Source organism: Lissotriton vulgaris, chromosome 5 (assembly GCF_964263255.1).
Source record: "Lissotriton vulgaris chromosome 5, aLisVul1.2, whole genome shotgun sequence".
NCBI classification, from domain to species: domain Eukaryota; kingdom Metazoa; phylum Chordata; class Amphibia; order Caudata; family Salamandridae; genus Lissotriton; species Lissotriton vulgaris.
Window position 1 is genome coordinate 1,516,056,886 of NC_141693.1, and position 23,858 is coordinate 1,516,080,743.

Consider the following 23,858-nt stretch of genomic DNA (forward strand, 5'->3'; position numbering starts at 1 on the left):
CGGAGCAAGAGGCAACTTTGATTGTATTTGTTCTATTAATGAACACGATTATGGCACGGAAATGCTAGGCTTGGAATGGCGCAAACTGCAAAGGTGCGATTCATTCCTGCTACACTGGGACCCTCCCCCCCCCCCACACGTTTATTTTAATCTTACAGCCCACACGAGGGCTTCCAAGGCGGAGACACCTGTGCAGCTAAACCGAGACCTACTCTGGTGTCTGCTCATGCGGGCTTTACTAGTCGAGAGAGGACTGTAACTTGCATTTCTGCCCGTGCCCACAGTCTCAACGTGTGCGTTTATTTCATTCTTCAATCGCTCTCGGGCGCTGATGGGCAGCATTAAGGGCCTGGTACCTGGCAAGGCTGATGCTGAATCCTGCCTTGTGCATACCGTATTCACGCTGGAGGGGTGTAGGAGTGCCTACGTGGACAAGGCAATGGTTAGAGAAGGGCCGAGCCCCTGAGTTTATTGGATTCCATTGCTGGAATCACTAGACCTGCCCCTGAAGCCAACCTGTCAGAGGTCCCAAAAATCATGTATGAGACGCTAAAAAGGAAGCGGTAAGCTGCGACAGGAACTGTGTCCTATGACCGGCGGTGACAGTCGGAATGGGTGGGCTCGTGAGGTGCCCAGGGCATGCCACGTTTCGTAGACGGCCTGTGAAAGCCAGCGATTGTCTATTTTGTCCTATGTGTGTTCAGGATTTTATACTGACCATGACATGTCTGTGTTCATAGACAGCTCAGTGTTTGTCGAGGTCCGTGGCGTGCGTGCCCACTGCGTTCCCAGGTGCCAAGTGTATCTTGTCACAATTAAACGTCCCAGGAAAGAGTGATAGTTGGAGAAATCCGATTGTGGGAGGTGGGCATAATAGGAGTTTCTAAGCGCACGAGGAAGGCGAACATATTCTTTCATAGTGCAATTTAGAAAACCTCTCGCAGGCTATCGCGCAGTGCTGCACAAATCAGTGTTCTTTGTAGTGGAGACTCCAGCGCAGGGAATGTTTAAAAAAAAAGTAACAGACATGAAGTCATCACGAGGGTCTCTTGAGGCCAGGACGACTGGACGACTGCAGTGGGGCAGTGGCGGCTGGTGACATTTGAAAGTGGTGAGCCGTAACATTGTTGTACTGCACTGCGGCGAGCGAGCAAGCTCATACAACCTACGGGGGGCTTGGGGGGTTCTCACCCCAAGAAAATTTTGAAAAAAGAGTGGTCAATCTGTGCATTTTCAAGCAAATTTGAGGAAGATGGAAGGTTAATAAAGCAATTAGTGCTGGGCCTAAACTACCCTCACATGCTTGGCTACAAGTTCCTCATCTGAGCACATCTTAGACAGTGATAGGCTGGCCACCCAACCTTACTTGTAGATCTCATCTTGTTTGATGGTAAAGCCAAAGAGTAGATCTCTTATTTCACCAATTGATCTTTCTTGGCCTTCTGCTGCTCCTCCACTTGCTACCGGCTGCCCTCCTACCGGTTAGTGAGCCCCATGGTTCTGTCCTGGACCTGTTGTTTTGTTACCCTTTACATGATGGTGATCCCAATTATGTTCTTCTTTCTTTCTCCTCTGCCTGGAACTTAAGGACCCTATTTAATCCTAGTTTGTGACCACAGTTCTTCAGAGCATTCACAGCTACCATGAGTTGATTACAGCTACTTAACAGAAGAATTAACCCCACGAGCATTACCAGTCCACACTGCTAATGTTCTGATTAACACACTGCTTGTAAACTAGATTACTGCAACAATCTAATACTGCAACCCAATATACTGTGTCTCAGCACAAGAACATTTTGAATGTTGCTACGTATACACTGTTCAAATTGCACCGCTAATCACCAAGCACTGCACAATAAAACGAGGGAGGCTGACTCTAATACACAAAGTGCACAGGACATACCCTTATTTCCTCACAATATTAAATGGTGTGAGTTTCTTCGCCTAAATTGGATGTGCTTCCATCCTACCTGTGCGCCTCGAGGCGCTGAATGAGCTGCCAGTAAGACAGACCACCCACACCTCAAGGACAACCCTCCCAGGCCCCTTGTGCAGCGCGTTCCTTTTGTAATGTGTGTCCCGGCTGGGTTCAGAAGTGGCATAGTGAAGCTGAAGTCAGTAAAGAAACACGTTTAATAGGCAACGTGCCCAGGACACTGGCTCCCTGTGCCCACTCCTCAACAAAGGACATTACCGTCAAAGACAACCTGCGTCCAGCAAAAATCAGTTTAAGCCAAAATGCACTATTCCACGAAGTGTAACAGCGATATCCATGCAGACTAACACGTCGTCTACATGCCATGTTGCTTTTAGAAAGAAGCAACATTTTTGGGAGATTTGAAAATGAAAAAATAGTTAGACAATTCCGCCATTGTTAGACATGGAAATAAAACACATACCCTATAACACTGAAACAATGAATGTAAAATGCATTGGAATTTTTCTAGCCAAGTTTGCTCCGGTTTCTGAATCTGCGCATTTGTCTATGTGAAGTGACACAATTAATATAGTCATACTTAAGAGGACATCAATGTGACACGTCAGAATGCATACATTATAGCTGATCTTATAGCGCAACGAAGCACATCATGAATGATTTCTCACCACGTTTTTAAAATCTGCAATATAAGTTATGCTGCCAACTATAAACTACACAGCTCGATGGAGCATGGATATTACTGTCGGCTATTGTACAGTTTATGTTCAATTATTATCTCTCATGTCAGCAGCTCTTTGCATTTATACCTTCTACTGACGATCACATGTTATTGCAGGTAAAATAGAAGAAACACAGAGATGGCGAATATAATCAGAGTCTGAACAGACAATGTAGCCGCAAAATCTCTGAGAAGGTTATGGGTTAATTCAGATAATACATCTGTCTCAGCCAACTCAGACGCCAGTCATAATGGCTTCAATCTGATGTGAAAAAGCGGCGTTACTTCTCCTGGCACGATTTAATGAGCAAAAAATGCCAAACTCTTGCATGATCGATCATTATACCAACCACTCTGAGGACGTAAAAAGTAGGAGCAAGTACAAAATGTTTAAGGCAACGAACGGGTTGAAAGCAGGGGGGGGGGGGGATAGGGGAGGCGATTCATTTAATGATTACATAAAAACAAATAAATAAACTTACCAGGCATCTCCCGCTCCAGTCCCGCGTATCATCACCCACAAGACGTCAGTGGAATTACCTTCTCCCCGCTTTTTTGTTTGAAGTGGACTGGCAAATCAGAAGACTAGGGGCGGCTACTCGGCTGTATCCTGGCATGGGACAGGGCTCTACGTCACCGCCCGAGCAGGATCCTATCCTCAGACTCCTCCACTACACTAGGCATGCACAGCATACCTAATGTAATGTCAATGGAGTGGGGAGATGAAAAACAAAAGCGCCCTTCTCGCAGATGCGCAGTCGGAGTAAAGTTCTGGACTCCTGCTTCTCTCACCTGCGTGCGCTGTGCGTCTGTTGACTCAGGCGCACTTTCACTTGTGAAGCTGCTGCCATAACATGTCGGAAATGTAAACAGACGATAGTCTGTTTGCATTCTTGCTTTGCTGCCCGATTCAGTGAGCAGTTTCTCTATGTGATTGCTTAGTGGGGCGCTGCCCAGCTGCCCCTATGGACCAGCCGCCGCTGCAGTGGGGAGCTATGATAATATATTACTATCATGTAGTGGCATCACCCTTATCTTTTGCGCTCCCTGGCTATGATGAAGAGGGAACAGTAGAGACTACAAGGAAAGGCTGCAACGGAAAGCAAATGACCTATCATTGTATGGCTTTATATTAAATCCATACAGTGATTGGCCTTGTTCTTCTGTAAAGTCAAACCTCCCACCTCCAAAGCTGCCTCCTAGACTAGGCATACTTGCCCAATCCTGGCGCTGCATACAGCATAAGGGCAGGGTGTCAGGATTGGCTGGAGCAGGCAAAATCGGCACTCCTTAGGAGAGCAGGGAGGCTGCGGCTGTTAACCCCGGCTCACTAACGTTGTGCTGGTAGGAGAGGCCCCAAGTGCGCATGTCGGGTTTGTGGTAGGAAGACCTCAGTCCAACCTGGCATGCGCATTGACACTTCACTGAGTGCAGACCCAGCCAGTCTTCCTCCCACCTGTAACTGAAAGCCTAGACACCCGCCTGAAATGTCTACCAGACCTGCCTGTCGGAAACAAAATCACAGCAGCATGGAAAAAAACCATTTAAATTTAACATAATTATTTGACATTTCTATTACGGGGGCCAGAGGGGCAATGCCCCCATGCCCCAATGCCCCAAAGAGAAACGGCTGATGCTCACTGTTCCCTCCACGTGCTCGCACCTGACCTACCTCACCCTTCCCTTCCACGTGCTCACACCTGCACTCCCTTAGATCACTCTCATTGTGATTTTTATTTACTCTGTCCTGCGATTCCCGTTCACATGCCCACCCCTGGACTGCCTCATAATTCCCCCCACATGCCCACTCCGGCTCCGTCTCATGATTCCAGTCTGTGTACAGTCAAGTCAGTGTCTTGTGATTCCCACCAACATGCTTACCCTGATCCATGCTTGTAATTACTGTCTATACTCACCATGCATCCCTTCCTGATATCCATCCATCTAATCACACCACACTGTCTACTGATTCCCTCCACGCTCACTGTGCTATGTCTCCTTAGTGCTGTCTACACTTTCACCCTGCACCTTCTCCTGAGCTCTATCACACACTCAACCTGCTCCAACGGGATCACACTTATATTGTCTTGCACTTCACATTTAGTTGCTCACATCAGTACTCGTGATTCTTGTCTTAACATTCTCACTGTAGCTTCGCTTTAATGTTATGTTATGTTAAGGGGTTTTATAGAGCGCGCAGCTGCCCCAGCCACGGGGCGTCCCACGCTATAATGCAACTGTCATAAGCAAGCCAAAAAGCACACAGAAGGCAGTTATGCCAGGATGAGGTAAGTTTTAATGGCTTTACGGAAGAGCGAATGATTTTGCATATTTCTGATAGGTGCGGGGGGGGGGGAGTTCCAAAGCTTAGGAGCACTAACGCGAAAGGAGTGTCCTCCAGCCCGTACTCTCTTAAACCAGGGATCAACAGCCAGGTGCTGCTCCCTAGAGCGTATCTGGCGGGTGGGTCTGTAGGGCGACATGAGGTTAGCCAGAACAGCAAGAGATTGGAGAAACATGATCCTGTGGGCGATACAGAGAGCCTTAAATTGAATACGTTTCTCAACCGGCAGCCAATGTAGTTTGCGGATGGAAATATTGATGGAACAGATTCTTGGCAGATGAAGGAGAGCCCGGCCTGCCGCATTTTGTGCCCTTTGTAGACGCAGTGTCTCTTCCCTATTGGCCCCGATATATAGGGAGCTCGCATAGTACAGTCTAGAGAGGACTATGGCCTGAATGATCACCTGACAGTTGATAGGTTCAAAGAAACCCAGCAAAGGTTTGAGCCTAGGTAGGAGCCCGAAACATACCCCGGCTACTACCTTAATCTGGGTTTGAAAAGAAAGAGCGGAGTCTATCCAGACACCTAGATTTTTTACTGCCGGTGTAGGAGCCGGCGGAGGGCCCAGAGTTCACTCCACAGATGGATGTCTTTGCCCACCACCATGATCTTCAATTTGTTGGCATTGAGTTGAAGACAATTGGCTGTCATCCAATCTGCGGCGGCTGTTAGATCTTCCTTAAACTTGAGTGCACCCTGCCCAGAGTCGTCAGATAGTGCCACCACCCGCTGTGTGTCATCCGCGTAAGATACCACAGCGAATCCTCTGTTCCTGGCCACTGCGGCCAGAGGTTGGATATAGATATTAATAAAAAGGGTTGGGCTTAAAGCCGAACCATGCGGAATGATGTCTACCTGCTCACAACTCTGTGTCTTGTGATTTCAGCTCATACTGGCACCCTTGCTGGAGGTCCTGGGTTTTCTCGCACACACTCACACACTGACCCTGCACCATCATACAAATCACATCTACACGGAAACCTGAAATCAACTCCTGGCCCCTACCTGTTTGCTTGCATCTACTTGGTGAAAAAGCATTATTTTCATTTATTTGGTGCAAAATGACTCCCACATCTATATCCAATATCATGTGATTTTGCTGTGCCTTCTGATTCCTGCATGTTTGCTCGAACATGCATCATTTTGTGAATTCTGTTCATCTATCACCACCTGCTCTGCATGACCCTCCTGTCACTTTATCTATGTACCACCCATAATTCCTACCTTTGTACTCACACTTGCTCCATCTCGTTTTCCCGTACCCTACGCTAGAACACGACTTGCTACTTTCGATACCTAACCAGCCATGCCTTACTGCTTCATTTATGACTCCCACTACTTTAATCCTATCCATGAATATCTGTGTTGCACTAATGCTAGCTCACTCTTGCTCATTGTGTGTTAAGCCGGACCCAGGCTATTTCTCTTTCTCATTCTCTTACATGCACAGTTCTGACTCCTGTCTCATTATCTAGACTCTGGTAATTTCCTCCCACTGAGTCACATTTGCCCAAAAGCATTCTTCTTGGGCACACACTGTAAATGTCCTGCTTTCTTGTTTCTGTCCTTGTGGTCATATCTGTTCTGTAACTCATCTATCCATAATCTATTGGTTTCTTCCTGCAGTCATAATTTGTAAGGGCACAATTCCCAATCACTTGCTCACATATGCACTATTTTGAGATATCCGCCTTCTCAGATACATTTGCTTGATCTCATGATTATTGGCAAAAGAATCACTTTCTCTGTCACCTGATTTCAACTCACATCCTAGCTCCAGTTCCTCAATGTCACCCATCTACATCACATGCACGGCCACTTTACTCCCACCTAGGCCGCCACACCTTCACGAGTTACTGATTCCGACCAACACATGCACTCTAGTGCTTCCTGTTTCCAAGCAGACACCTGCCCTATCTCCCAATTTCTGGCCACATACTCGCACTTGCTCATTTTTATTGGCTTTGATTAATACACATGTACCTACTCTGTCCTCCAATATCCACTTCTGCACTCACACCTCCTTTGTCATGTACATCCACCCTTGTCCTAAAGCCTGTGCCTTTTTCACCTGCAGGAGCACTGAGATGGACCTGCCGTACCTGGACCTCCTGGAGTTTGTGGCGGATATGAACGTCCTCCTGGCTTTAATTATCAACGGTCCCATGTAAGTCATAAGGCCTCAGGTTTGGAGAAGCAGGGGCGTTAGGAGTGGATATGGGGACAGATTCTACGCCAAAGCGGGATTGACAAATGTGGGGTTTAGTGGAAAGATGAGCCAAATTTTAGAGCATGGAGGTTGAGTGCAGTATAGGCAGGTCCATAGACAGTAATTTGTATGTTCAGGAGTCATAAGCCTCCTGAAATGACTCCTTGCAATTTTGCAAACTGTACACCCAGAGATCACTGGTCAAATTTACACCATCCACAAATTTAGGCTGTATTGACTGTACACTGTATTGACTGTACACTCAACTAAAATCAGGCACACCCCCACCTTGCATTTTTCTTAAGAATTTCACCTGTAGTGACTCACCACCTTGGAAGAATCGTGAACGTTTTTAGGTAATGCAAAGAGATTGTATCACAATTATGTGAATTGATCAGGTAATGTAATTGTGGGGGTTGGAGGGACGATTTTTCCTTTTGGTATTTCCCTTGTGTTATGATTGTTGCCTTCTACATATTTTCTGTCATCTGTTCTGCAGCCCATATTTATTAGTAGTGCTTTAGTCTTCAGCTGTGGGAGTCATGTGCCCACCAGCAGACTGCTTAATACTTCTTGGTGCTGTGCCAGCAGCTCTCCCAAGGCAAGCCTATGTGTGCCTCTGCGTGCCTGAAACTGCAGACTATTTGATTCTGTATTATTCACCTCTTGACTTGGAGTTTGTGAAATTCACATAATGTGCTTTCCCATAATTACACAAAATGTTGGTAAAATTATGTGAAATTACGCATTATTTTGCTAAATGCAAACCTGCCATTTTGCGCTATATTTTAGCAACAATTTATTATGCAAGAATGCATTTCGCTCTAAAATAAAATTGGGAAAAAATCCCAGGGAAAACAAATAAAACTCCTGACTGCCTGAGTTTCTCCAACAAACAAAGACCTTTCCAGTAAGTATTAATCCAAGGGTTGATTTATAATGGTTGAATATTGGAATTATTGGGGCTTTAATAGCACACCTCTCTTTCTAAATATAAAAACATATTTGGGATTACACACAGAATCCAGCTCCTGGCACTCCTCAGAATTAGCCCACAGTAAAGAAAACAATCCCCTTTGGGTAGCTCAATCATACAACTCTCATACTCACACCAACAAATTATATCACCAAAACATAAATACAGCTAATCCTACAAATCCAGATACTAGGAAACTCAATATGGGCCAGTAAATCCTAAAGTGATTTATTATACATTAATTAAAAACATTTTATAGTACAGGACTTTATAAAAAATAATTCATTCATATATTTAAAAAAAAACATTTAAAACAATTCTAATTTCAACACAAATTTTCATATTACAAAATAAAAAACTGGTAAATATATTAAAACATTTTTTCAATAGAACTAACAATATGGGAGAACATGCAAGAAAATTACTTCTAGTCCTAAGAACCGCACTAGTCTGACATTGACTCCTCAGAATTACCTAAATTGATACTAGGCATCCGTCAACTCAAAGAGAAATTGAAAGCAAATACTCAAACGAATAAAAATGCATAAAAAACACAATTTTTCTAATCATATCAAAAATGCTCCTATTAGGTATATCTGCTCAGAAATGTAAAGCTCCGATAGGTGAGTTTTTAACCCGTCCACAAGTCTTTCCTTCTTCATTACCGCTCTGTGAATATCAGTCTATTTTCTGTGCAGAAGATATCAAAAATCTGATCATAATTTTTTTTCTAAAGACTGAATCTCTTGTGGTCACTAATAGCTTACACAGCTTTAAGCTTATTTCTGAATTCAACCTCCTTTTGCCCATTTTCAACAGGATCTCTCTGGGTCCCCAATGACCGCAGCCCTGCCAAAACCCTCAAGCAAGACCTATGATGCTTTTCAGTAGTTCACTAACAAAAGATGAGATGCCCATTGCATTAGGTCCACAAACGTAAAGGGTTTATTAAAGAAATAATTATTTAGCACTGATGGCTGGTTCAATGTCACTCCGCCCTTACTTTTGGACACAACTTAAGATACTTTCCTTCTCACAGCTTCAGAATTTAGGAGCCTAATGGGCTTCTTGACCAGCCCATAGCAACAGCACACAAATAGTGGTCCTCTCTGTGCTTGATGAACTTTGGAAAGAAATAGATGGTGGTGCTATCTGGACGCTTGGACTTTTAGATTAATCCATCGATCAATCCGTCGACCATGCCATTTTTCCCCCCAGATAGTCTGAACTAGGCATGAAGGCTCCATTCTAAGCTGATTGCCCTCCAGTATGTCTCCCTCTCTTGAGCTCAGCCCCCATAGCCTTAACTTCCATGTCCTGCAGAGATCAATTCTTTATCATTTTCTTTTAACACATAGTTGCTAGCTTTGGCTATGTTACTCCATCTAGCAACAGCAATCTTTTTTAGGTGTGTATGTTAGAGATGGGCAAGCCAACAAATTAAATGGGAGAGCCAAGACGCTGGTCTGGCTCAGATTTTAGAGCCTATGCGCAAGCCGATCCTTCAGAGGGGGTAGGATGTTTTTGCTGAGGGATGCCAGTTCATTCAGGTTTGTTTCACATGCTCATTTTCCGTTGTTTAGGTTTCTTTAGTTGACACTTTTTTGTTCTTTCATCATCTGAGATGAGGTAGGTGATGGGGTGGTGGTCTAGAATCAAGCTGGATGGAGTCAACCTTCACAATGATTAGGTCCAGGCTTGCACCCTTTTTGTGTGTAGGGCTGTCGCAGATGTGGGTCAGATCAAGATCAGCTAGGAAGGTTTTAAGGCAGTTCACTGCTAGGTCATTCCAGTGTAGATTGAAGTCTCCAAGGAAAATTTGGGTGCCTTGATGACCATTGATGGTTGAGATGAATTCCATGATTTGTTCAAATAATGAAAGGTTGTCTCTAGGTGAATAGTAGCCCGCGTGAAGTTTGAAGAGTGGTCCATTGTTACTTGCAATATCAATGCATAGGTATTCATGGGTGGATAGAGCAATGGTTTGTGACTGTTTTACTAAGAGGAGGTTCTTGCAGAAAATGCAGGTAATATCACTACATGGTCTGTTAGTTCTACCTAATCTAGTAATGTTGTGACTAGGGAGAACTAATATGTCCAGTATAGGTGATGAGGAATCATTTAGCCATGTGTGGCTTACAGATGATCTGCATTTGAGTAGCATGCATTTCAGGTGAGGATTGGTGTCAGCTGAGGGAGTCTGTGTGATGGTAATATGCTTACGGTTGGCTTCATTAAGGACTCTGGTGTTGGGCCTAGGTTCTCTGTGTGGATTCACAGAGATAGTTTGGATTTGGCCCAGATTGTCTGCGGTAGGTATATATTAAAGGAGGAGGAGGCGGATAGTGGATTGTTTAGTTTAATGGGCTAGGAGGGGCGTTAGGGTAGGATATAGTTTGCTACTTGGATGAGGAGAGGAAGAGATATAAGAAGGCCATCTAGTGTAGTAGTTAGAGGATTGGGCATGGCTGTAACTAATGTTCTTCGGAATCCTACTGGGGTACTGATTGATCACTAGCTCTGCAGTGAGGCTTTGGAGTCCTGCCTTAAGTTGTTGAAGGTTCAGTGTAATCTCCCCTAGTCTGGTTTCAAGTGAGGCATGAAAACGTGTGGCCATAGTTTAGGGCAAGGGGCCAGGTGATGGGGGCTGCTCCAGGTTGTCGTCATCTTTCACACTGAGTCACAGTTGGGTCTCAAGTCATCAATGCTACGGTCCATCCTTGACTCGTCTAGGATAATTCGATATACCTAGCAGCCCCGGACAAGTTCTTAAACCATATCCAACATGTCCAAAATACAGCAGATCATTTTATTTACCAGTGTGTGAAGATGAGACCTCATTTTGCACCACTGACTGCCCTTTCCAGAGTTACGTTTAAAGCCACACCATTTACCCACAGGGCTTTCTATCAAGGTTTCTGAGTTCAAACGTAGATAATGCTTCTTTGGACATACCTTGAGCTCTGTCGAGCAGGTATGATTTCCCATCCCCAATGCTATCTTTGCCGGATAGGATGTAAGGCAGTAAGTCGTTCTAAGTATACAATGCAATATGCTGGAACCCTCTGCCTGTGTCCCTAAGTACGAAATCTTGTATAATTGGTGTTTAGAAGGTCTCTGAAAGCCTAGTTGTTTGCATGCTAGTCTAATAGTTGTCTGGGTGTACTTGTTATGTTTCTTTCAAAGGTGCTCTGTAACTTCTACGTCTGAGAGCGTTGTAAGTATTTTTTTTGTCAAAGGTATTTTTATTGAATTGTAAGTATTTTTAACATAACAGCTGCCTTAGAGTAGCTTCTACACAGTACACATACGGCATCATTAAGTTTGCTAAAGTCCAGCAAAGTCTATATATATGTGTTTTATTCCTCTACATAAATATCTCTTGAATTTGGGCCCTCTTCCACAAGTCATTTTTTGTGAGGCATTTGCCATCATATTAACTAAGATTTCAACTTTACATTTTTTCTTTATTTACAAACAATGATTTTATCTTCAATTGTGGCATTACAGTTGACATTTTTCGGTTTTTGCCTATAGCTTTGAATTTTTTTTAACACATTATGTTCTGTGATGTTTTCTATAACGCTCTTTATGCCTTATGCCATTTTACAGTTCATATTCTTAGTTAAAACTGATCTGGGTCAATACTTTCAACAGAGGTATTGTGCCTGAACTTATAACCATTCTCTAAGAGCTTTTACATTTTCATCGTTTAACTATTAAAAGAAACCCATGTACTATCTTGTAACTGCTAGATGTAGTCCAGCCCCACCACTTCTTCAGCCTCAGGAGCAAGAAAATCAGCTGTAAACTCACCTCCATTTTCAATGCATTCACCACCATGGCCACCTTCACTGATCAATGGAAACACGGAGAGGTCAGACCCCTCCTCAAAAAAAACCTTCACTAACCCCAGCGATCTCAAGAACTACTACCCCATCTCTCTGCTCCCCGTCCCCACCAAAGTCCATGAGTAGGCCATCAACCGACAAATCACCGAACACCTGGAGAATAACAACCTGCTGGACACCTCCCAGACCGTTTTTCATGCCATCCAAAACACAAGGACTACTCTGATTGCTCTCACCAGCACCATCAGAACCTTCCTTGACAGAGGAGACACAGCGTCCCTGATCCTCGACCTCTCCGCTGCGTTCGACACCTTATCCCACCACACCCTCATCAAGAGACTTTGCCACATCTGGATCCAGGGAATCACCCTTAAATGAAGTGTGTCCTTCCTCAGAGGACAAACCCAGAAAATCAGACTACCCCTCTCATGTCGGTCCCCAAGAGCATCATCTGCGGTGACCCGCATGGTTTATCCCTCAGCCCCACCCTGTTCAACACCTACATGACACCCCTGGCCAACATTGTCAGAACTCATGGCCTCAACATCATTTCCTACGCAGACAACACCTAACTCATCCTCTCTCTCTTAGATGACCCCTCCACCACCAGGATCAACTTCCTCAACTGCATGATGAGTATCGCCAAATGGATGAAGACCAACTGCCTGAAGCTCCACATGGATAAGACTGAAGTGATGATCTCTGAAAACAACACCTTCCCATGGAATTATACCTGGTGGCCTTCCAAAATTGTTGCCAAACCCATGCCGACAGACCACACCCCCAACCTTGGCATCATCCTGGACAGCAAACTTACCTTGAAATGCTATATCAGTGCAGGCATCTCCCCTTGCTTCTGACCCTTTGCATGCTCCGAAAGGTCTTCAGATGGCTCCCTGTTCATACCCCGAAAACTATTAACCAAGCCTTAATCACCAGCCAACTTGGCCATGGCAATGCTCTCCACGCTGTATTCACCACCCAACTCCTGAAGAGACTCCAGACAATACAGAATTGAGCTGCCAGACTCACCTTTAACTTCCCCAAACGGACTCACATCAGCCCCCCCTCAGAAACCTCCACTAACTTCCCACCTAGAAAAGAGGCCAATTCAAGATGCTGATACATGCCTACGAGGCCCTCTATGACCAAGAACCAGCATGCATCAACAACTGCCTGAACTACCACCAACCCTCCAGACACCTGACCTCCACATCCCTCACTAACACTCCCCAGCATCGGTCCTTCTCATACCACGTCTCCAGGGCCTAGAAAGACCTTCCCCTCCACCTCTGAACTGCACCCTCTCTCTCACAAAATTCATAAAGGGACTCAATACCTATTTTCCCTTTAGGGTGCGGCCCTTTCCTTCTATAAGCACCCAAGCTCTCTTTTGGAGCGCATACGCCAAACATGCAGAAAGAAAGACTTCAAGTGCTTTTTTAAAATTAGTGACTTGAAAGTTTCTCTTGGTACACGATGGCACTTACGCTCTGTGAGAATTCTTAAGATAAGTGTGGAGGCACTCTCGCATTTTGTGCAGAAACGTGCCATTTTTAGGTCTCGTCCTATTAATCCCGCAAGGGATAATTGGACGAGAGTATAGTAGGCCATATAAGCATTGAAACCAACGGCGGATTTGCCACAGTGCATGTGCTCGTGAACGTGCTTCTCCTCGAGCCGCCTGCCTCCGAGAGCTTCACTTTAAAGGGATCTTCCCACTTCACACCGCCACAATGCAGAGAGCCAGCGCTTCCAGCGTGGCCGTAAAGTACCAGTCCTTCGATTGTGCCTCATCGTTGCGTCTCTCATGCTCCTTCCCATGTTGTCTTTCCCACCATTGTTTATTTATGTAACGGACTGCAGGCATTACGAAATGTGCATGAGGCTATTATTTCTAAAAAGAACATGGCTGCAATCGTCTCTGCTTACGCTTTTGTCAGAGTAGGATGTAATCTACGTCCCTTTGGTCAGCTTTACCACTTTCCGGTTCTCTCTGAATCTGTGTGATCTGTGTGTTATGTAACTATTTTTTTAACTTACTCACAAAAGACGTACTTGCGCCGGTAGCACTGTAACAGCATCTCGCTCTGTTTGCAGATCATTCGCACATCAACTTAATTTGCCCCTTAAATCTCAGTGAGCCGCGCGGCCAACTCTCCCCCCTCCCCCCTTGGAGTCCGTGCCTTCTCGCCAACCGCCCCCCCCCCATCTCCCCTTCTTGGGAGCCGGCTGACCCAGAGCAAGCTGGAAAATAAAGGTATTTCGCCCTCATTCCTCCAACCTTCCCTCCTCCCAATGCTCACGCTTGTTTAAAAAAGTTACCCATCTGATACTGTTTGCAGATCATTTGCACATCAACTTAATTTTAAAAACTGTCTCCAGCCGGACTCTGTGATTTTTTTTAACTTACTCACAAAAGACGTACTTGCGCCGGTAGCACTGTAACAGCATATTCAGTTCACACTATTTATTTTGCTGATATCTTCGTTTTCTTAGGTGCAAACCGCGTGCGCATTATAAACACTTTGTATGTCCTCTCTTTAGTGTGTTCTGTTACTTTATATTATTCCTTCCGCTGTTATCTCCCTCTACTTACATGCAAAGTAAGCGCCCGTCACAAACAGGCTCCACCACTGAACGCCACAGCATCACTCAGCACCACTGAACGCCACAGCATCACTCTGTGCAACCATTCAACAACAACGGGTTCAAATATGTTCTCTCAATGTTTCAAGCTTTATTACAAATGTCACAAAAAGATGTTAATATTTCACTTTGGTTCTTGGATTTTCATCCCAATTAAATACACTGAACATAATCTTCACAAAAGTTATTTACAAAAGTTTAAGCTATTGCCATTATAAATTACAATACATTTTATTTAAGTATTACTAAGTATTACTTATTAAAAAAAATTAAAAACAATTGTTATTTGTAATATCAATACATCTAAGTCACGTAAATACAACATATATTGCATTAAAAATGCTATAGGTGTCACATTTCCAAAAGTTAAAACTATTGGCATTGTAAATGACAAAGCTATTAATGTAGCTATTTTCAAAACCAACACATAAATAAAAAGTTTGTCATTTACAATACCAATAGCTCAAACTTTCCTAATGCGAGACCTATTGCATTGCAAATGCTTGTTACACATGCTGCCAGCTTAGGACTGCTGCTGGGGTGTTTTATGTAAATAATTAAGATATGGGAGGCTGGTAATTGGGCACTGTGCTGATGGGCCTTGGGCTGAGACCCAGCTGTCGGGATCTTGGGAGGGTATGCAGTTTGTGAGAGTGGTGCTGAAGGGGGGTCTGCTAAAATTAATATGACATTTAGCAGTTCAAATCACATTTTGCATGACACTGGCCTCTCGGGTTTCAAGCAGCCCATAGTAGTATAATGGCTGAGGCCAGGAGTATAGGTGCGAAGGGTCAAGTGAAAACAGTAATGGGTTATTCTCAGCTACTATATTCCTGCCCTTAATGTTGCAAATAAAAATATTTGTTCTAATAGTAATAGAAGTCAGCAATGCTGTGCCTTTCACATTTCACTTTTGGACTTCACGTTGTATGGTTTATCCAATCCTGCTTCGTAGGAGTATTTTATTTTCCCAGATGTGTTCCAGTAATCTTTTTTTTCATGCAGCTCATGAATCTTGTACAGCGGCATCATGCAAGCTGAGTTGCTTCCAAGTTTTTGGGTGAGTTCAGGGTGCAGATGTGGTTTATGATGGGGCAAGATTGAGTGCTCCGAAATTTCATCTGAAAGCAGTGTGAGTTTCTTCTAGTGCCTCTCACTGGGCCATAAGGGTGTTCAGTAAACATGCTTATGCAAACTTTGGCCTCTCTGTGGAGCACGAGTGAATGACTCATTTGTGCCATCTGTAACAAAAAAGACGTATAGCTGTTGAGATATTGAGAGTGAAGTATTAAAGGTGGGAGGGTCAACAAATCAACCGGATTGTCCGAGGGAAGAGTCTAGCTTGGCTTAAAGAGCCTGTATATGAGCCAAGTCCCAATAGTGTGTGGCATGTTTTATGCAACAATCATCATGCAAAAATATGGGATGATCTCTTCAAAATTCCAAAAAGCATATTTCTTTAACATAAGGAAGCGTTTCACTTTAGTACATCAGAATATTTAATTAAAAAGCATTCAATAAAATTTACATTTTTAAAATATAAATTTAGAAACAATTATGCCTCCTGCCATGACACAATGCCATTAGTGAACTAAGAGATACGTCAGTTGTCACGTACACCCTACCATATGGCCTATATTCTTATTATAGCTGAAAACATAAAGTTACACCTATTAAATTAAACACAAGATATGTTTTGTACAGCTCATGTCTACAGCTTATGTATCTTACATGCTCTCATATGCAATAAGGAAGAAAAAAGAAACACATATATTACACATTTGCTTTAGATCACACAATCTGGTCAAACAGGGAAGCCAATATTGGTTCCAGGTTTTTTGTTTTCACATTGTGCAATTCTGGCACTAGGTAGGTATCTTATTCTCTCTCCTACTTTACATCAAGTGTTAATATTTGTCTTCAATTTTTGGCACACGAGCTTAGTGTGTGGGTGGCAGGCAGAAGCTGCATGAAAGCTCAGCTTGTTTTGGTCCTGAGGCTCCAAAAGGACCTCAAGGTGAGCCAAATTCAGGCACCTGGCTCAAGCCTCTACTGGCTCGCCCACCTCTACGAAGTGTGGACAGTGCCAAAGGAAAAGAAAATACATTGTGATGGAGAGAGTGAAAGCATGGCCCTTTGAGGGGACAGATGAAAGGCATAATGGGAGAGAACATGTGCTGGAAGGGTGTGCCTTGCTTGACACTCTGGAGGAACCAATGGTCCGTAGAGATGGAGAGCTAATAATATAAGTGAAATTGCACCCTCCCTCCTACAGGCCAGATGTATTCCATTGGGGTCAATCTAATGTGGTTTTGCAATTTTGGAGAGCAGGAGGAGTGTTGCTGTAGTTCTTTGACACCCTTGAAACTGCCACGTCTTCTGTATTGTGGAAAGAACTGTTGGACTGCTACTGCATGGGTTGTGAGGACTGATGCTGGCAAAAAGGTTTACCTTCAGAGTAATCCCCGAACTTGCAGTATTGTCTGTGGAAACGAAGAGCCAGGGAAGCCAAGGCAAATAAGTGGTCCTGGCACAACCCTGTTTAAAATGTTTCAGGGGTGAGTCAGCCTTCTTGCCAAAAACATGAGCATTATCAAAGGAAATGTTCATAAGAATCAACTGGACATTCATGAAACAGCCAGTTGAGTGCATCTAGGCATAGTGGTGCATGGCGATAAAGAAGCCAATGGACCTCACCAGCCATTCCACAGTATGTAGGCCAAAGCAGAAGAAGTTCGGTTCTCTTTTGCTGTGTCTTGACCATAATTCAACACTTCTGCAAAATGGTCCAAAAGGTGATTAGGGAGGTTCAGGAAAAACATTTATGAAATCTCCTAAAGATCATGAAAGTAACAGGGCAGAAAGCAAGTCACATTCTTGGAGAAAAAAGGCAAGATTCTCCGAAAAGAACAACTTCTTCCCCATTGCCTCAATCCTCTTAGATTCCCTCTCGGAGAGTAGAGAGAAAAGAGTCAGAATTCTGCTGGAAATAAGTGGAAATGTATACCACAAGACTCTGGGATTGAGCAAGGAAAGGTTCAGGTGAAGGATTATGACACTGGGTGACCTGATGATTCACTATCTGAGTAGAAACCTGTTTACTCCATCTGACCAAAATGAGATCTATGATGGGCTTGTTGAAAGACAACAAGGGATTTACAGCAGGGGAAGCCAGCTGTAAAATCTCTGTGTGGTTAGCTTTGTTTTCATCTACGGGCAAAGGCATTCAATAATCCTCCCAATCTTGTGCAGCACAACCATGAAGGAGGCAATCTCCTCCTTCGGAGGTGCCATGGACTCTCCAGATCTACCTCCGGGACAGTGCCCAGGCCACTTGCAGTTCCAAACTGTCCCCACCATCTGTGCTAGTAAGAGGAAAAGATTACCTGCTTCACTGCTGTCATCATGGTTGATGATATTGGCCATATGAGTGTGGTCTGAGTAAGAGCTAAAAAATCCCTTCAAGCCTGTCCAATACTTATCATAAGGTAAATCCCTGCTGGACTCTTTCTCCATCAACTATTGGGCATGGGACTGGGATCATATCAAAATTGACTTCACCTTTCAGAAATTTGCCACATATTGTATCAGATCAGTGATGGTTGAAACCCTGGCAGTGGAGCAACTGCTGTCTGTATCAGGTAGAGGCTAAGCAGGGTTTAGTAGGGCCAGGACTGAAGCCTATGCTGGAAACCTCGTCCAATTCAGAGGCTCCAAGGGCTCCTGTGGCTTTCAGGTGCACCTGAGAAAGTTGGAGGATAAAAGAGCCAGCATAGCCTGGGTGAAGACAACACACTGTGCATTGTCAGTTCAAGGAGATGGAAACCCTAGGTAGAGTGCAGGAGGCTCTCGATGAAAAGCAGATCCCTGAATTATATTGATGGCCCGGAAATCGTGCAATGACCTGCAGCAGTGACGCACCTGGTGTTCATCCTAAGCTTGTGCCATGAAGACCTCCACCTTCCACTCCTTCGTGGCCTTTGTGTGCATGAAGTTAGTTGCACTTCTCACACGGCCCAGAGTAATGTTTGGGCTCTTGGCACCAGAGGTATATATCTGTTGCTGTCCAGTGATAGGGCATGGTCAGCTCATCTCCCATTGTCCAATGGCAGGCATAGTTAGCTCATCCAATCCTATTTTTTTAATTTGCATTCTACTGCTCGTTGTCTTGTTTTTATAATGTGGTGGAAAAAATACTTGTTATGCAACGGCAAGAAAGAAACATGACTTGATCCGCTAATCATGCCTGACTTGGGAAAACTTGAAAGAGCTCTGTTGTATGCTTTTTCACACTATTCATACTACATTTACTTAATGGTACAAACATTTGAGTTCTGTAATTTCTGTGCCTGTTTAAGGTGCATGTGGAGTAAATGTCATGATCAAGATAGTCTATAATACGCCTGACGTAAATATAATTATTACATGCAGCTAAGAGAGAGTCAAAATGTGCCTTTAGTTTGAAGTGGTAGAACCAACTGACTTTGGTAGCTCATATGGTGCAATTGCTTGCATAGTGAGTTTTTACTTTCTAGCCAGAGTGCAGTTTTGGGCTATTGGTATAAAAGAACTAATTTTGGATGAAAACACCGCATAAGATGGATACTCTCTTTTTAGTACAAGATTGGCCACTGGGCACCTCTACAGTCCTGGGTACATTTCTGCTAATGGGGCTTGAGATGTGGAATGTCACTGTGGTGAGCCTTGTTTAAGTTAAGCTTATCCCATGCAAGGCAGGCATTTGGGCACCGTATGCCATTTACTACTGCGAATGCAGTAAGCAATTCTGACTTTTATATCCTGGAACTAGGAAAGGGGACACATTTCACTGCTGCTATTCTGAGCAAGAGACAGCAGAAGTAGGTTAGAGATGAGGCATAGGCTGTTGAAGTGTGATGCTGTTCTTTCCAGACCTTTAAATTGCATTAAATGGGTTACTTTCTTAAACTTATCTCATTGAATTGACTTATCCGCTATTTTCTGCTCGTGTTAAAGTGTCACTTAACATGCCACACATTTGCATTACGATGTCACACACACAGAAAACACAGAAATATGACACATAAACAACCAAACAACTTGGCAGCTATGCTGCCACTGAAAAGACTGTGTTGTCTGATTCATGGGTTTTCAGCAGCTGTACAGGAGATACTCACAGCCTCGGCAACTATATGTTTGAGGCATATGAACTGCAAATTCTACACTTTGCATTAGATCGCCACCTGGTGTTGGGCTCGGATAATTGCATGTTGTTGTCATCTTGGAAGAAGTCTTTGCAGTCACGAGATAGGTGACTCCTCCTTTGGACGATAGTGCGCATGGGCATCGGCTCCATCCGTAGATTGTTTTTTCCGCCACTGGGTTCGGATGCACCTTTTCCGCTCCGGTTCGAAATCTACTTTTCAAGGACTTCGACGGCGCAAAACTTTCTAAACAAGCATTTCAAATGCAATAGGTCTCGCATTAGGAAAGTTGGAGCTATTGGTCTTGTAAATTACACATTTTTTGTTCATGTGTTGGTTTTGAAAATAGCAAAATTAATAGCTTTGTCATTTAAAATGCCAATACTTTTATCTTTTGCAAATGTGACACCTATAGCATTTGTAATGCAACATGTTTTGTATTTACGTGACTTAGATGTATGGATATTACAAATAACAATGGCTTTAAATTTTTTAAAATAATTAATACTTAAATAAAAGTTATTGTAATTTATAATGGCAATAGCTTAAACTTTTGTAAATAACTTTTGGAAAATTATGTTCAGTGTATTTTATTGTGACGAAAATCCAAGAACAGAAGTGAAATATTAACATCTTTTTGTGACATCCATACTAATATAATAAAGAGAGAGCCCAAACCTTTGAGGCGGGTAATCTCAGGAACCACAGCACCAATCACAACACCCAATACAGTGTTGGAAAGGGCAGTTGCAGCAGAAGGACATAGGCTCTGCAGACGCCCACCATATACATTTGAAAGGTAAAAGAACCGTGCCAGCAAAGTAGTCCCTTGTGGGCGTGTCTGCGTTGTGCATTGGGCGTGTGCTGGGGGGCGTGACAAACGCTGGGGGGGGGTGTGTGGTACGTTACGCCCTTCATGCCATGTCTCATATCGTGCGTTAATCCCACCCTGCTCCCTTTAAATACCCCTGCACCCCATACTCATAACCCACCCTTACTCCTTAAAATTCCCCCACACCCTTAAACACTAACCCATCTTAACCCTATCAATATACCCTGTACCCCAAAACTCAAACCTATCCGTAAACCCTAAAAATAACACTGTACCCCAAAGCCCAAACCTAGCCCTGTACCCTATAAATACCCCTGTACCTCAAAACCCAAACCTACCCCTGAACCCTAAAAATCCCCCTGTACCCCAAAACCTAAACCTAGCCCTGAACCCTAAAAATACAGCTGAACCCCAAAACCCAAACCTACCCCTAAACCCTAAAATACCCCTGCCCCCAAAACCCAAACCTAGCCCTGAACCCTTAAAATACCCCTGTACCCCTGTACCCCAAAACCCAAACCTACCCCTGAACCCTAAAAATACCCCTGAACCCCAAAACCCAAACCTAGCCCTGAACCCTAAAAATAACCCTGTGCCCCAAAACCCAAACCTAGCCCCGAACCCTTAAAATACTCCTGTACCCCAAAACCCAAACCTACCCCTGAACCCTAAAGATACCCCTATACCCCAAAACCCAAACCTGGTCCTGAACCCTAAAACTACCCCTGTACCCCAAAACCCATACCTATCCCTAAACCCTAAAACTACCCCTGTACCCCATAACCCTCTATCTGAACCCTTAAAATACCCAAACACCAGACTATATCTGAAACCTTAAAATACCCAAACACCCCAAAACATATACCTCAGTACCCCAAAACATATACTCCTATACCCATACTTACCTTATCCAAACATTAAAAAAGAACATGCTTTTACCATTCATGCATTTACAACGAATTTCGTTGTAAATGTATGCGTGGTAAAAGCATATAAAATGTAATGCCATGCGTTATAATGGCATTGCGGAGTCATGGTACTTTCGTAATGAAAGTATGCGGAGGTATGGTATGCGGAAAGAAAGTTGCGGAATAATGGGTGTTTACCCTCCCCCGGTAAGTACATTGGTGGCACGGCGGCCCACATCTCCAGCAACATACTCATATTTTTTAACCACCCATTTGAAAAATGCACAGGTCTTTCTCATTGATGGCCAGCACCAACATACACTTTTAGACACACCTCCCTCCACAAGTTCTAGAATTGCGAACTTTAGAGCTGGGGAGCTACGTTTGAATCTCGGCATCAGCTCAACATCCTGTGATTCCAGGCAAATCGCTTTGTCTCCCCGTGCCTACCACAAATGAATGTGTTCTTCTGTAATGTAAATTGTGCTCATGCCATGTTGTCGAGTTCACGCTATATAATATTGCAAGGAAAAATAAAGTAGGGAAACTCGAGTTCACACACTACTGAACGCGCACTCTTAAGTGCATCAGCAGTGCACTGTGAATCGGAGCGTTTCACAGGCCTGTCACAGATAAGAAATGCTATCAAAACAAAATCCTACAAAACAATATACTACTGGCCGGCAGCAATTCATACCCGGACAACGTCGGGACGGGCTGCTAGTTTGTAATAAAGCTTGAAACATTGAGAGAAAATATTTGAACCAGTTGTTGTTGAATGGTTGCACAGATTGATACTGTGGTGGCGCTGAGTGATGTTGTGGTGGCGAAGAGTGATGCTGTGGCGTTCAGTGATGCTGTGGTAGAGTATAGTGATGCTGTGTTGCCCCTGAGTGATGCTGTGGTGGTGCGATAGATAGATAGAGTGAGGGCGATAGATAGATAGATAGAGTGAGGGTGATAGATAGATAGATAGAGTGAGGGCGATAGAAAGATAGCGTGAGGGCGATAGATAGTTAGTGTGAGGGCGATAGATAGATAGCGTGAGGGCGATAGATAGATAGCGTGAGGGCGATAGATAGATAGCGTGAGGGCGATAGATAGATAGAGTGAGGGAGATAGATAGATAGATAGATAGATAGATAGATAGATAGAGTGAGGCCGATAGATAGAGTGATGGCGATAGATAGATAGCGTGAGGGTTATAGATAGATAGCGTGAGGGCGATAGATAGATAGCGTGAGGGCGATAGATAGCGTGAGGGCAATAGATAGCGTGAGGGCGATAGATAGATAGATAGCGTGAGGGCGATAGATAGATAGCGTGAGGGCGATAGATACAGTGAGGGCGATAGAGTGAGGGCGATAGAGTGAGGGCGATAGATTGAGGGCGATGGATAGAGTGAGGGCGATAGTTGGAGTGAGGGCGATTAGATAGAGTGAGGGCGATAGATAGAGTGAGGGCGATAGATAGATAGCGTGAGGGCGATAGATAGCGTGAGGGCGATAGATAGATAGCGTGAGGGCGATAGATAGATAGCGTGAGGGCGATAGATAGATAGCGTGAGGGCGATAGATAGAGTGAGATAGATAGTTTGAGGGCGATAGATAGAGTGAGGGCGATAGATGGAGTAAGGGCGATAGAGTGAGGGCGATAGATAGAGTGAGGGCGATAGATAGAGTGAGGGCGATCGATAGATAGAGTGAGGGCGATAGATAGATAAAGTGAGGACGATAGAGTGAGGGCGATAGATAGAGTGCGGGCGGTAGATAGATGTGTGTGGTTGTGTGTGTGTGGTTGTGGTTGTGTGTGTATGTGTGATTGTGTGTGGGGCTGTGTGATTGTGTGTGTGGTTGTGTGTGTGTGGTTGTGTGTGTGTGTGGTTGTATGTGTGTGTGGTTGGGTGTGGTTTTGTGTGTAGTTGGGTGTGGTTGGGTGTGTGGTTGGGTGTATGTGTGGCTGTGTGTGGTTGGGTTTGGTTGTGTGTGTGGTTGTGTGTGTGGTTGTGATGTGTGGTTGTGATGTATGGGGTGATGTGTGGGGTGATGTGTTGGGTGACGTGTGGGGTGACGTGTGGGGTGATGTGTGTTTGTGTGTGGGGTGATGTGTGTTTGTGTGTGGGGGGATGTTTGTGTGTGGGGTTGTGTGTGTGGGTGTGTGAGGGCAATAGATAGATAGCGTGAGGGCGACATATAGATAGCGTAAGGGCGATACACATAGATAGCTTGAGGGCGATAGATAGATATA

At 44.1% G+C, this 23,858-nt stretch overlaps 1 protein-coding gene across 7 annotated transcripts in view; it reads left to right on the forward strand.

Annotated features, from left to right (window-relative positions):
* The window catches only part of AMPD2 (adenosine monophosphate deaminase 2), a 664,925-nt gene that overhangs the window by 509,023 nt on the left and 132,044 nt on the right, over window positions 1-23,858 (forward strand). For all 7 annotated transcript variants that reach the window (XM_086923574.1, XM_086923576.1, XM_086923572.1 and 4 more), the window contains one exon: window positions 7,081-7,170. In XM_086923574.1, coding sequence (XP_086779700.1) covers window positions 7,081-7,170 — 90 coding nt within the window. The remainder of the gene's footprint in view (window positions 1-7,080; window positions 7,171-23,858) is intronic.